This window comes from Mizuhopecten yessoensis, unplaced genomic scaffold (genome assembly GCF_002113885.1).
Source record: "Mizuhopecten yessoensis strain PY_sf001 unplaced genomic scaffold, ASM211388v2 scaffold1379, whole genome shotgun sequence".
Lineage (NCBI taxonomy): Eukaryota > Metazoa > Mollusca > Bivalvia > Pectinida > Pectinidae > Mizuhopecten > Mizuhopecten yessoensis.
The window spans coordinates 1,889,457-1,905,837 of record NW_018404017.1 but is presented as its reverse complement, the minus strand read 5'-3'; the positions used below and the strand labels follow the sequence as shown (position 1 = coordinate 1,905,837).

Here is a 16,381-nt window from a genome sequence, read left to right as displayed (position 1 = left end):
ACATTTCCCAGTGTCCAGTCAACTATATCTAACTAGCTTTACTAAAGCTTTAATATTTCCCAGTGTCTAGTCAACTATATCTAACTAGCTTTACTAAAGCTTTAACATTTCCCAGTGTCCAGTCAACTATATCTAACTAGCTAAACTGAAGCTTTAACATTTCTAAGTGTCCAGTCAACTATATCTAACTAGCTTTACTGAAGCTTTAACATTTCCCAGTGTCCAGTCAACCTGATTGAAACTGGAATATTCCCATTGTATCCAATAAACTTGATTAAACTGGAACTTTACTCCATTGAACATGATTTAAACTGGAACATTGCCCCTATCTGCAATAAAACTTGACTGAACATGGATTAACTCATGTGTCCGTCTTGAACTCGATTGAAGCTAGGTACGTTTTTTTGTCTCCTTTCAATTTGATTGAACTGGAACATTCCGCAACTCCAGGGAATTGAAGGCAGAACAACCCTTATATCCCTTTAAGTTGTTCATTCACTGTGGATGCCGAATTTAAATGACTGTATGACCTGACAATCTAATCTAAGTTCTAGTTTTTTTTACCTTGATTTAGTAAACTTTGAACAATAACATGCATAATTAAATTTCGAAATGTGCTTTCAGATAAACCACTGCTAGGTTCTAAGCGAAACGCATATCGTTTTTAGTAAACTTCATAAATCCTATTTTTGTCCGTCAAACTTATTTAATTGTTGTGCTACAATATTTAAGATCCTACCAAAGAGCCACAATTTCCTGTTATAATACAAGGTTTAAGCTACTATCAAAGCGCCACCATTATCTGTGGTACCATAACATTTGAGGTAAAACAATAGTGCCACGAGAACCGTATCTGTATTGCTACAAGATACTACCATATCGTCAAAACAAATGCCAAATTCGAAATTCGATACGAAAATATATTGAAGTTTTTAAAACAAAGTGAAGGTGAAATGGTTTGGTCCGGACAGATGTTTCCCTGCACCACATGTGGATCCCTTGATGATGTTCCCTGCCCGGAAGTTATGTCGCTCACAGACTAACGTATTTATGTTGGTAGGAATCCTTGCCATGATTCTGGATCAACAAACAAAAATAAACTTGCCCGTTAACTTCATTGAACAGGAGTACTAAATCACGACCAGACTTAAGGGCGAGACTTCTGAACTAGACGAGGTTCCTTCTGGAAGTGATCAGAAATACCCTGCCCTGGTCGGTACCACTAACCCCGTTACGATTACACCGTAACGTAATAACCCCAAGAACAAAGGGACTATAAACACGCCAGGCCGCTGGATTGCGCCATTCTTCCCACTTATCCTATTACAATGTAGGACCAGCAAAGGTCAAATACTATTCTTAACCTCTACAACTAGTCGTCCTGGTTTTGGTCTTGGTCAGATAGAACTGCATTACAAAACACGTTTCATCAGTAAACTTGGTCTTGGTCAGATAGAACTGCATTACAAAACACGTTTCATCAGTAAACTCTAACTCTAGTTGACATTAAAATGCGTTTGACATTCCTTTTCTAGTCGACAAGTACATAAACAAAGACAGTATTACCACCGAGCGTGCTCACGATGACGTGTAGTGACAATCGCCAGCATTTTATGATCATTTGATGTAGACATCCCTCTGACCTTTCTCTCACGATCCATACGGGTATCACCAATAGTTAGGCATCACACATATAAAATCTACCTTATCACACACAAAAAGACACATCTATAAATTTCGTCACCGATCACCTAGATACTTGGTTAGCGTTCACGCATTAAGAAAACAACATAACGGTTAACGAGGGGGAGTACCGTGCAATATCAAAGAACCAGTATGAATATTGTTCAGTACCCGGCAGGCTAGATTATGTATTTAACGTCTGAGATAAGCCAGAATATTTTATTTAACACATTCAAGTAACTTGGTAGTATGACGATTGCAAACATTTATATAAAAATATCTTAAACATTACTTAGCCGAATTTAAGAATTTGCAGAAGATATTTTCAATACGAAGAGAATTCCACTTGTCCATGTTATAAAATGAAATGTATGTTAACGACTATTGACGTTGTTACTGGAACCCTGGACCTCAATAGATGATTAGCTCAATCACTGTTTAACGACATTTGCCAACCTCGAATAATTGGTCAAAATACCTCATAAAAAACCTCGTAATTTGCACGTAATTTTACTGAACTAAAATATTTGCTATCTGAAAAGTTTTAAATCGGTTAATGGTTTTATTTCAAAGATACACAGGCCAGTAAAATTTGCGCTAATCAGTTATTAAGCTAAGAACGAATAACATAAAATAAACTAAGCATGTTGATACCGATAACGCCAGACCTGTCAACAAATGAGCATTACATACACAAACACCATGATTCAGTTGATACAGATTTGGTCTCTCATTGTGACAACATATATTTCAGTTATCGGCCAAAATAGCCGGTATATATATTAACAATTGTAGATGGTCCTACATCCGATAGATGATGCAACATCTTTTATATATAAGTACGTACGTAAAACACATACTTCTGTATATATATAAATGTAAACTGTAGTCTCGGATGACAATGGTCCTACATCCGATAGATGATACAACATCTGTTATATATAAGGACGTACGTAAGACAGATAGCTTAATATAAGAGCCTACTCTTGTTGACAGATCCCTAACGTTACTTAATGTAAAATTTTATATTATGTACTGCATATATGTAAATAAAACATTGTTAAACTAAGGACTTACGTAAAACACACAAATGTGATTGCACCTATAAACTTCTCTACAAGATACAAGATGCTAAAATAAATTACACTGCACTCAACAGCTGTTTGATTCGTCCTTCTAGGACTCATCGGTGATGCTAGGAGCAAAACAGTGGAATTCCAAATTGGTCTAAACTACTGTTAAACAGAAATGGAGGGTGTGTAAAACTACTTTAGGAAGAAAATTTTGCGTAAAATGAAAGTATTTTTTTTTAAAGAGAAACCAGATGGTGATTTGACAGAGTTGGTCATTGAACGAGAATTGAAGTTCGCTATGGTTCTAGGATACACGTAGTGAGATTATAATGACTCGTTAAAATTCCTGTAAAACAGAGACACAATTGCTACCTGGCCAATCCCATATGTATTAACTCAATTAGACATCTCATGTTGCCGTCTCCTGGAAACTGGTAAAAATCAATAAAATGTACCATTATCCTACAACCACTGTATTTTTAATGTTGGTTTAATATTATTTAATGTTGATTACGTATCGCTAACATATGCTTTACTGCAATTCGTATGGTCTCTAAACATCTCTGTTTATGCCCACCTTTTATCAGCTTCCTCAAGTAAAACGCAATAAATACCAGACATATTAATGGCTATCCTTGACAAACACACATTAAAATTTAAATGTTTATTTTTAATCATGTCACCGTTTATAGCTCTGTGCATCACAGTATAGCACCCGTTCAGTTCACTTTGTAATCACGTAAGCTTATCTTAATTCGTCAGTCACAATATTCAAATTCGACCACTGGGTTTAGAATACAATAACTTATTGCTTGGTTCAATAGTGTTTGCTTAATAAGATTATGGTTTACATGTATCTAGTGGTACTCGGTAGAAGTGTGTCTAACACGTGTGTCATTAGCAGGTTTTATCACGTGGTCGACACCTTAAGTCACGGTGTATCCAAAGAATATTTACTCGTCACAGATGACAAAACCGTGACTTCTAATTGTGATGTCCATGTGTTTGGTTACTTCAGTTGTATATGTCCTTCACCTTGCCCTAGTCTTTAAACCTAGCGGTGCATGTGTTTTGTCCTTGTGTGTGGTAACTGTGGTTATATAAACCTAGCGGTGTAGGTTATTTTGTCCCGGTGTGTGGTAACTGTGGTTATATAAACCTAGTGGTGTAGGTTATTTTGTCCCTGTGTGTGGTATCTGTGGTTATATAAACCTAGCGGTGTAGGTTATTTTGTCCCTTTGTGTGGTAACTGTGGTTATATAAACCTAGTGGTGTAGGTTATTTTGTCCCTGTGTGTGGTATCTGTGGTTATATAAACCTAGCGGTGTAGGTTATCTTGTCCCTGTGTGTGGTAACTGTGGTTATATTAACCTAGCGGTGTATGTGTTGTGTCATTGTGTGTGGTAACTGTGGTTATATAACCCTAGCGGTGTAGGTTATTTTGTCCCTGTGTGTGGGAACTGTGGTTATATAAACCTAGCGGTGTAGGTAATTTTGTCCCTGTGTGTGGTAACTGTGGTTATATATGCTCTTCAACTTGCCCTAGTCTTTAAACCTAGCGGTGTATGTGTTTTGTCCATATATAAACCTAGCGGTGTAGGTTATTTTGTCCCGGTGTGTGGTAACTGTGGTTATATAAACCTAGCGGGGTAGGTTATTTTGTCCCTGTGTGTGGGAACTGTGGTTATATAAACCTAGCGGTGTATGTGCTTTGTCCTTGTGTGTGGTAACTGTGGTTATATAACCCTAGCGGTGTATGTGCTCTGTCATTGTGTGTGGTAACTGTTGTTATATAAACCTAGCGGTGTATGTGCTCTGTCATTGTGTGTGGTAACTGTGGTTATATAACCCTAGCGGTGTATGTGCTCTGTCATTGTGTGTGGTAACTGTGGTTATATAACCCTAGCGGTGTAGGTTATTTTGTCCCTGTGTGTGGGAACTGTGGTTATATAAACCTAGCGGTGTATGTGTTTTGTCCTTGCGTGTGGTAACTGTGGTTATATAAACCTAGCGGGGTAGGTTATTTTGTCCCTGTGTGTGGGAACTGTGGTTATATAAACCTAGCGGTGTATGTGCTCTGTCATTGTGTGTGGTAACTGTTGTTATATAAACCTAGCGGTGTATGTGCTCTGTCATTGTGTGTGGTAACTGTTGTTATATAAACCTAGCGGTGGAGGTTATTTTGTCCCTGTGTGTGGTAACTGTAGTTATATAAACCTAGCGGTGTAGGTTATTTTGTCCCTTTGTGTGGTAACTGTGGTTATATAAACCTAGCGGTGTATGTGTTCTGTCATTGTGTGTGGTAACTGTGGTTATATCAACCTAGCGGTGTAGGTTATTTTGTCCCTGTGTGTGTAACTGTGGTTATATTAACCTAGCGGTGTATGTGTTGTGTCATTGTGTGTGGTAACTGTGGTTATATAACCCTAGCGGTGTATGTGCTCTGTCATTGTGTGTGGTAACTGTTGTTATATAAACCTAGCGGTGTATGTGCTCTGTCATTGTGTGTGGTAACTGTGGTTATATATACCTAGCGGTGTATGTGTTTTGTCCTTGTGTGTGGTAACTGTGGTTATATAACCCTAGCGGTGTAGGTTATTTTGTCCCTGTGTGTGGTATCTGTGGTTATATAAACCTAGCGGTGTAGGTTATCTTGTCCCTGTGTGTGGTAACTGTGGTTATATATGCCCCTCAACTTGCCCTAGTCTTTAAACCTAGCGGTGTATGTGTTTTGTCCACTGTGGTTATATAAACCTAGCGGTGTATGTGCTCTGTCATTGTGTGTGGTAACTGTGGTTATATAACCCTAGCGGTGTAGGTTATTTTGTCCCTGTGTGTGGGAACTGTGGTTATATAAACCTAGCGGTGTAGGCTATTTTGTCCCTGTGTGTGGTAACTGTGGTTATATATGCCCCTCAACTTGCCCTAGTCTTTAAACCTAGCGGTGTATGTGTTTTGTCCACTGTGGTTATATAAACCTAGCGGTGTATGTGTTTTGTCCTTGCGTGTGGTAACTGTGGTTATATAAACCTAGCGGTGTAGGTAATTTTGTCCCTGTGTGTGGTAACTGTGGTTATATATGCCCCTCAACTTGCCCTAGTCTTTAAACCTAGCGGTGTATGTGTTTTGTCCACTGTGGTTATATAAACCTAGCGGTGTATGTGTTTTGTCCTTGCGTGTGGTAACTGTGGTTATATAAACCTAGCGGTATAGGTTATTTTGTCCCTGTGTGTGGTAACTGTGGCTATATAAACCTAGCGGTGTAGGTTATTTTGTCCCGGTGTGTGGTAACTGTGGTTATATAAACCTAGCGGTGTATGTGTTCTGTCATTGTGTGTGGTAACTGTGGTTATATAACCCTAGCGGTGTATGTGCTCTGTCATTGTGTGTGGTAACTGTGGTTATATCAACCTAGCGGTGTAGGTTATTTTGTCCCTGTGTGTGGTAACTGTGGTTATATATGCCCTTCAACTTGCCCTAGTCTTTAAACCTAGCGGTGTATGTGTTTTGTCCATATGATTGATGCTGTGAAGACATAGCCCAGTCGTCACGTTGTGGTATATTTTGCGGATACAGCAGTAGATTTTGTCATTGTGTGAGGACTCTTTAATATAATTCGCCCTTGTGCGTGAATGCTGTGATAGATTTTGTCCTTGTGTGTTGACGTGGTAGCTATCATTTTGGTGTTTGAATACGGTTGTATGGACGCTGTTGATTAATCATCCGATGTGTTTGAAGTTGCGTTATATTTTTTCTTTATGAGTAGATGATGTGACATTTTCTTGTTTCTAATTCACTTCTTATAGCGTCAACGTTTTCCAATTGTATTTTTGTATATTAGTTGAATATGTAAATAGCTGAGTTAATAGACAAATGTTTGCAAATCCAGGTTCACTCCACCGAAAATTTCTAATGATGAGATATTCACCAAGGATATATCTGTACACGAATCACGTACGTTGTGTTGCTAAAATATTCGTACAACTGACTGAGAAATACAGGAATTTCAATCTGCTACAGTGACAAAATATCAAAATTTTAAATCACAATACAACCCGTGGTTGAAGACCGTTTATATAATATCTGTGGTCAAAGGCAGTTCATTGTGCTAATTTAAATGCCCTGTATTTTGCAGTTGTTCAATTTTGTAATTTTGTGGACGAATTTTATGATAAACCATCGGTACAATTTTTCATTATCTCCTTGCGATGATTTTGTTTTCTTGAGCTATAGCCTTATCAACCTATAGTTTGTTTTCCTATAAATTAGTTATTTTCCCCTTTTTACTTGAGGCAAAACAGTGGAGGAACAGCTTGTTTTCGCGGGGAACTGTGACACTTTCGCTGTAACAAACCAAATGCGGTTCCATTTCTAAAATTGAAATTGTCGAATATTGAACGAAACATGTTATTTCTATCTGTTTGAATGCATGTATGTTAAATACTCATTTAAATAAACAAAATAACAATACTCTATGAGCGGTTTCGATGCGGACGGTAAACAAACTACGCCCTTATTACGTAAAGTGGCCGATATTGTAGCGATACGCAATGTGAGGAGGTTACCTGTGTTATGCAAAAATAAATAAAAGTGTCGTCAATTGGGTCATAAAGAATGCAATCATATTTACATGACCTATGAAAAACTTGAATTTGTCCTTAGTTATTAAATCCTCTCATCTTCAGTTAACAACTTACTCTCTGCCGTCAGTTTGATATTCCTGACATGTGATAAGAATCGGAATTCTCTATATATATTAAATCATTAACTACTTACCAAAGGTCATCATGACAGATCTTGTTGTAAGTCATAAATCGAAGTATGCGGCTGAGGCAGAACAGTTTGTAATGACAATTTCAAGATTTTATGTAAGGAGTTAATACATTTCTTGTTTTTCTTACACAAGTCTCCATCGATACATCTGAAAGTGGAATTGAAGGACCTGGTCTATTTCCTGTCCTGGTAATTCACTCTCATATAAGAACAGGACACAAGCAGGCCAAGACAGTAGAACAGTTTGTCTCCATGGGTATGTTAACTCTCTGCTGGAAACCCTTTCCTTCGAACTAAGAAAAGATATTTTCAACCAGAAATTCAATCATTTTAAAGATTTTATCTTGAGTGTACTTCATCCTGGTTGTTTTTTTGCCAAATATGATCTATAAATCGAAGATTACCTGTCATCCTTGTCATACAGATCGTCGAGCATTGTTAAGACATCGGGGTAAACTATTGTGTTTGGTCGGACATGTTCCGATGTGAGGTTGTCTTACTTTTGAAGTAATGTGGTACATTGTTTTTTTAAGTTGCCTAAATAACTAATTACTTAATGGACGCATGCGCGTGGGGACAAATGGTGTCGTAAAAACCAATCGAAAAAAAAAGTTATTTGTTTATGTATAATCATAACTTAATCTCTAAATCTGTTTTCCTTTGGACACAAAATACAACATGCTATTTTTTAAACAAGAAAAGATGAACCTCTGACACCCTGACACTAGGGTAAAGAATTTTGTTGGGAAAGACTTCCATTTCTCGACAACACATTTCATTTGTTTGCAACCTCGATAGACATGCGTTTATATAGCATAGATTTTCTTTAAACCATTAGGGTAGAGCGCAGCCGGTCATGATTTAGTTTTTGTACACCAACCCATACCGATTTTATACGCAAGAAGTTACATTCAGTACTAAATTGCTTAACTTAAAGGGAGGTCTAAATTGATGGTGTTGGTAGCTATACTAAGCACATCCTGTCTCCTTTGTCAAACGAAGGTAGAAATAATCCGCTGGGAATCGATTTTGACCAGATAGGGAACGGAAACTAACGAATATTAATTCCGGTTGAAATTGTCTCGATTTGTAAACATGATTGATGTTTGTTTCCTAGCCTGCGATATCTACAAGGGTTTCAGTACAAATACAGCTCATTGATTTTGTTTTTTAACTAGAAAAAACACTGAATACAGGTATTTTGTCATCCTTAATGTAACGTCCGCCCAACAGGCAACGTTCTGAAGATTTATAATTACTCCTTTATCTATTTCATCTGATGTGCAATTAAATTGTTCGTGATAATTATTCCTCAGTAATTCTGATTGACTTTAAATAGCATATACTGCAAAACATGAAATGTTCGCAGTGTAAATGTATTCGTGGTTTTCTTGGTTGCTATGGAACCACGAAAACAAATACATTTTTTTTTATTGATATACTTATCTACTGTTTGTTTGTTCGGGTACCACGAAACGATCTTAATGGCTTTAAAACCACCACCTGTAATACCTACGAACACTATGCTATACAGAACACTGTAACGGTTCCCTATTGAGTAAATCTCGCGGAGTAACGGTTTAGACTACAGTTGATTTCGTCAAATGACTTTCGATTCAATTGATACAGTATCGGTCGTCCGTTCCTCCGAGTCAAACTTGCGTGGTTTATTTCATGGTTCAGTCCAAGGTCAAGTAACATCGATAACGATTAGGTAAGTGACGGTACTATATTAATTTCCAGATTGATTGTAAGTCTTAATCGAATTTTTACACAAAATTTGAATAATGGGATCGATCAAATTATACAGCTCCGCCGAGTTATGGCGAACCCAATAGGGTGCTATCGTCACTTGCGATGTTCACACGTAACTTACAGGATCTTAAACCGAAAATAAATATGCAAAAAATATCAATTGTTTTCCTCGGGGAGAAAAAAATCTGAACGCAACAACAGCACACATTACGGAGTGTGGATAGCCGGTAGGCGTTCTCGTGCTGAATAGCACTAGTATCGGTTGTGCAATGTCTTTGTAACCTACCACAGTAATTAGCATCGATTGTCGTCGCCCGAGGTAATTATAGTGTTCTTAGTCAGTCGGTGTCCGCCTCATCCCCAGCCTTAAAAACGTTCAGCTGCTGGAACAACCAGAGGATCGATACCATACACAAACCGATGAATTATTAATGATTTCGAATTACATCTCAAAAGACTCAATTTATTTTCTTTTCAATCTAAGTTGGCTGGAGGTGTTGTTTTGTTTAGGAGTTGTTTAAAAGTACACAACATTTTGTTTTTGATTAGAAAACCATTTTCTTTTACCAAGCCGACCTTGCAGTGTGTATTTCAAAACATTTTCTTCAGGTTGGTAAGTATGTATTATTAAAAGTTCTTTTTTACACAACACACAAATTGTATTGGTTTTGCTGTATGTAGTTATCGTGTGGTGTTCGCGTTAGGTAGGCAATGTCTTTTCTCCATGTGACCATGAATTAGAAATATTTTTCCATCGATTAAATAGAATACCCAAGCCAAGAAAAAATTTCAGTGAGATTTAGACTATCAGAGTTTTGCAGAGGTAGGCGTTCAAACTGTAGGTAATGCACTTGTCCTGTGAGGCCAGATGATTACAATAATGACGTAGGTTTACAGTCACTTCCGGCAAGGTACGCCAAGCATGATCTGTGGAACTAATCTACCCAGCTAGATAAGTTCGTATCCTGATTTCAAAAGACTAATATTTGGCTAATTAAAACACGAAAAGTCAAAAACAGGAACTGAAGATACGTTAACACAAATTATAGTGCTCTACATGCTGGAAACTCGGTCATGCACGTGAACATCCCGTATAGATATTTAAAACAACATGTTATCAATACAGATGTAATATTCAAAATTGTTTTACTATGGCCGACTAGGGGTACTGATCTAAGATGGCCGACTAGGGGAACTGATCTAAGATGGCCGACTAGGGGTACTGATATAAGGACATTTGTAAACTGTTTTACAATGGCCGACTAGGGGTACTGATATAAGGACATTTGTAAACTGTTTTACAATGGCCGACTAGGGGTACTGATATAAGGACATTTGTAAACTGTTTTACAATGGCCGACTAGGGGTACTGATATAAGGACATTTGTAAACTGTTTTACAATGGCCGACTAGGGGTACTGATATAAGGACATTTGTAAACTGTTTTACAATGGCCGACTAGGGGTACTGATATAAGGATATTTGTAAACTGTTTTACAATGGCCGACTAGGGGTACTGATATAAAGACATTTGTAAACTGTTTTACAATGGCCGACTAGGGGTACTGATATAAGGACACTTGTAATCCGGTTAAGTACGTGTCTACACGTTTGCACGAGTGTTAGTGCCGTACATGTTGTCGGTAAATGCTTATTTGCAATAAACATTTTCGAGTTACACGCCATGTGATTCAAAATTGAATTGCACTTAAATAACACCAGCCAACAATAGGACTTCAAATGTACATGGATACCGCTGATCTGGTTTATCGCGGTTTTAATAGCTGTAATCAATGGCCCCGCTGGTTCTGTTTTCCTCAATACAAACAACTGAAAATGTTTGATAAAACTGCAACATGACCTCACATAAGCCAGGAACCGACAAATCACATCTAAACAATAAATCATGACCGGACCATACAGATCCGGATCGTTACAAATGCAATTGCTTGCATGCTCTGATCATATCGCCATCCCTCTTGTCTGCCGTGAATCACGGTGCTCCTCAAACGTGTACGATCCCATTCCCTTGTAGACACATGGCGGCCTTCTTCATCCAAACAGTCGACTACTGAAATACATCCTGATTACTACAATGATTACTTCGAAATTAAATTATACCTTCATCTGTTTAGGAAATTTCTGAGTTCGAATGAAATGGAGACAGACCCCAAAGATCATCTTTATTTTTTATTTTTTTCGATTTCTTTCGTCATTTTATGATTTCTTTAAATTTGACACAAAAATATCAAAAGCATCCAATTCTTTTGATAAAACATCGAATAAAAAGTTTTCTTTTTATATCAGTTGAATCGACTAATTAAAAAGTATACTTTTAAAACGTGTGTTCAACATATAATTTATAAATATGTTGATATCTTATTGCAGCTCAGTCTTACATGTAGTTCCAGTATACACACAACCATTACATCATTTCAACTTTGTCAGGGAATTTCAATTCCGTAATATACATTTAACACAATGCATTGGAAAACTGAGGTTTTCCCTCCTCCATTAGTGAGGCGAGGATGTTGGTACAACCATCTGTATTTAATTGAATTTAACAAGCAATGTATATTTTTGTATTTAGATCAATGTGCAGTTGCCGCCACTGAAATTACCCTCCAACCAAGTGCAATTGATAATTGAACATTTAACTTTAATGAAAGTTTCAACACTTGGCTGTAAAATCTACGTAGACATGTGCGAGTCTGGATCAATACTATACTGACTGTTCTTATCTCTATAGAAGGATCGATATTTCTAATTTTCGCCATCTATTTCATTGTTTTAAAGCACACAGACAATATACAGTTTGGTACATGGATATGTCGCCTAAGAACAAACAGAGCCAGAAATAGTTTACCACCTGTCACATGATTACATCCCTCAAGTAAAAACCTCCAAAACGATGTGTGCTTACCTGTGAGGACCTAGTAGGCATAATGGCATACAGTGTATATACATATCAAATTTGACGATAACATTATTCAATCTTTAATTAAGTCCCAATGGTTTATATCTGACTTGTATTTATGTAGTTATGAAGTATACCTAAATATTTCAATAATCAATAAAAAAGAACTATACCGTGTATGATATTTAAGTTAAAACAATTAATCATATAGAAATGATTCAACAATAAGCTGTGTGTAGTTATGAAGTAATACCTACATATATACCGTATACGATATTTATGATTCAACAATTAATCATATATTGATGTGGTAAAAGCCATAAAGAATTCGATAATAAGCTTAAATATAATGCCATATATATTATATAGTATTCGACAAAATCAAATGATGTATTGTATAAATATTATTCATTAAATCAATAATTATGTGACATATACTTTGATGTACGCGGAAATAAGATACATGTTACCACTGATTTACTTTATGCCATAAGCTGACACAATCTTGAACATCCTGTACGTTACAAATCTCGCCTTCTGATAATGAACAAGGTTTGCAGGGATCGAGTGTTTTTATACATATTCGTGTCATTGATAATATAATACATGTACGACTTTAAGCAACAACGTCTCTTTCAAAGAAAAAAAAGGCCTACAGATGCATGGTTCAAAACGTCAGAACCGACGAAAGACTATGAGCAAAACATAAACCTTATAGAGTAATGATTTAAAAACCCACAACGGAGGAGAGATTATCAGCAAAACCCATAACGGAGGAGAGATTATCAGCAAAACCCACAACGGAGGAGAGATTATCAGCAAAAAAAACGACAACGGAGGAGAGATTATCAGCAAAACCCACAACGGAGGAGAGATTATCAGCAAAGCCTACACCGCAACAGTTACACTGTATTAAAACTAAAACCAATAAATACAGTTACAGAACAATTTGACAAATATCTGGTTTGACAAGCCAACGGAAATCAGTGAGAATCCTCATCCTTATATGATGCAAATTTTCATTCGTACGGAAATAAAAATGTATCATTACTCAAATGAGATTGTTTTGGAAATATTGATTGTAGAACGGGTATCGACTAACGTTATAAAGAATAATTACACCGAGAGTAATTACTTAATCAACGGAACAAGATCAATTCCCACCGCAATCACATAATGAATATACACATCAACTTTAAAATGTCCAATGTTCCTTTATAGAAGAAATTATCAACTAAGGTCAGGAACATCATCAAATCAATACGTCACACAATGACGTCATAGTGGCATGTTTAGAACCATTGCTTACCCCTCACAATGGGCACTTATTGAACAACTGTGTAGACGAGAGAGGTCACTGATAGTCAATGATGAGGTATGGCATACCGCCAATCTGTACCTCTTTATACATAAACACACCGCGATGCCATTCATAACTCAATCAGGTTCAATATTTATAGCAGAAGGTCATATTTCCCAGGAATCCATACTGCATTGAAGAGACATGAGAAATGAACAACACATTGCAAACACAATTATGTCAATTTCTATGGTTGTTCTTGAGGTTGGCAGTTTATTGGTGATATTTGCGTAAATCTTTATCCAAAATATCCCATATATCAAATTATACACAACATGAACGGAAGTAGCTACAGCCACAATAGACATGTTGTAATCGGTGACAGTCACCGGATTTGTACTGCTATCAAAACCGATCCATTGGACATCAGCTTTATAATGGTCACATGACGTTAACACTGCGGTAACCTTAATATTTAGATATGTAAAATCGCCCAGCCTTTATACATTGAATACATATGTTTACAACCTGGACGTGGGTTTGTCGTATTTCTGATCATTTACATAGATCAATGTAGGACACACACATGTGAGTGTAACTATAAAATGTGGTAATAAATACAGAATGCTAAAAACATGAATTACACTGCATTTTACAGCAGTTTTGTCTATTTAGGACTCATCAGTGATGCTAGGAGCCAAAACAGTGGACATCCAAAGCAGTCTAAACTACTGTTGAAACTAAACGGGATGTGCATAAAGCCCCATAATTGTATGAATTTCAAAAAGTAAAGGACTGTACTGCTGCTTAATTTCAAATAAATAATGAGTTAAATATGTATATTTTAAACCCTGTCACTACTAAAAAGAGATAGTTGAGTCCAAATTCCAACAAATATGTTTGATATTCGGTCCCAATTATATATTCTAATTAAAATGCAATGGTTTTCTAGGTCTTCATACCATACGAGTGTGCCTACAGCCACTTCTTCGACAGTTTAACATATAAAGGGTACAATACATTGTAGTCGGAGGAAGGAGAACGATTGGGGTATATCTGGACATGCTGTGTCCCCAAGGTGACTGCAACGTGTAATTTCATCGTAGCAGAGAACATAGAATCAAACCAATTTAATGTTAACGATTGTCCCTTGAGGGTTGTGTGTAGAAGTTGAGCAGTACAAACAAGTACAACAGTACTCTCCAACAGGACGGCGTTACGGATCGATTGACAAGGTCAAGGTCAACTAAAACCGAGGTCAAAACAAACCACAAGAAAAATATTGGGAAATATTATCTCGATATTGACTTGGTTTAAAATACAGCAGATATTCACAAAACAAACAGTCTCTAATTAACGAGTTGAATTTTAAATGTTGAATCAATGAATTGTTGGAATTATCAGATTTTGAATCAATACAATTGAGAAAAAATATCGGGATTAGAAATGGTAATATTTGGTTAGTAGTGCGATAGTATTTACGTTTTGGAGCACGTAAATACAATATCATCCAGACGACAGAAAAGATAATATTTGTATCCTAGCGAAAATATTTGGTTTGGAAGCAAAGTGTCGCTATAGTTTACCGTTGTGGACCTACAGGTACTACAATATTTATACACGTGTATCTACGGTTGTCCGTCAAAATCAATCAACACATTATTTAAAATAAAAACTATTGTAAACAATAGTACACAAGGTATGTTACATACATTTGTATATATGCATAAAGGTTTGTGGTGTTGCATGATGTATAACGCAAAAGTTTCTTTTAATTATTCAAATATAAACATATACTTCATTTGTATCTTAATGGCAATGTAATTTAAACGCATGTCACATCCAACACTACAGCATTTGGATATTGAAATGACAAAAAATCAATCAAGTGTAAAAATCTATTAAAACACAGCAACTCCAAAGATTCCCTTCTAGTAAATCAAACACTCGAGTTCCAATATCTGTCCCCACCTTGGCTTGGCAGAGAAGAGACACGTGTGTGTTTCTTGTTTACCGAATAAAAATATTAGGGTAGCAAAGACAAACATTTGGACAGAACACAAGACATATTTACCTTAGCGAGAAGCTTGAGAAAAGTTGCTGCCATATCCGCGTAATTTGTCAATTCCCGTGTTTAGGATCGATTTCCATCAACCGCCCTAATTGATGGGCCAGCGGACACTTGGTTATTACTTTGCTATTAATCCCCAATCGGACGCGAACAACGTATTCACTGCGGTCCTTCAATTCCAAGAGCTCTTCAGACTCAGAATGAGCCGTGGACAAATTCGTACTGACGTGTGCTCTGTGATGAAGTTATTCCTGGCGTCCGAGTCAAACAAATCACAGACATGTATATAGAAAAAGAGCACGGGAAAACTTTGTTTCGCTTCCGTCACACAAATCGTTTCCCTACTTTCCTTTTGATGGTAGTTCAGCACTCCGCGTTACTGAAAATGTCAGTGTAATCACCGTAGTCCAGATTGGTCGCGGATACTCTAATTTACACACACAATCGAAATTAGTGTCGTGTGCGTAGACAAAATCTTGTAGAGTTTTAAATCTTCGTCATCTTCCTTCGATATAGTAAAATATTATACAAGTGCTTACTACGACACCCGTGTCTATAGACTGAAGCCCACGATCAATGGCTAAGGTCTGTTTGTCTGCAGGCTGACAGTACTCCGATATCGCAGGCCCACACCAAGGGTAGCTTCAATCATTAAGTCTATCAGATGTTAGGTTAATTTCAAAACACATGAGGTAATAAGTTCTAAACAAGTAAGATTAACATGCTGCGAGTGTCTGTTCTCTCCAGTATGTGCTATATAGCGGTTTACCGCTGTGTCTAGAAAACCGCCACCAATAAACCCGAAGCTC

The 16,381-nt window shown here is 36.9% G+C and overlaps 1 protein-coding gene across 2 annotated transcripts in view; it reads right to left on the bottom strand.

Annotated features, from left to right (window-relative positions):
• Window positions 1–16,381, bottom strand: part of LOC110460945 — a 223,465-nt gene that overhangs the window by 152,804 nt on the left and 54,280 nt on the right. The window contains exon 1 of one of the 2 annotated variants that reach the window (XM_021514220.1): window positions 15,576–16,216. The exons of the other annotated variant lie outside the window; for it this stretch is intronic. Within the exon in view, the coding sequence (XP_021369895.1) occupies window positions 15,576–15,608 (33 nt within the window). The 5' untranslated portion in view covers window positions 15,609–16,216. Of the gene's footprint in view, window positions 1–15,575; window positions 16,217–16,381 lie in introns of those variants that run through there. 2 annotated transcript variants of the gene reach the window in all.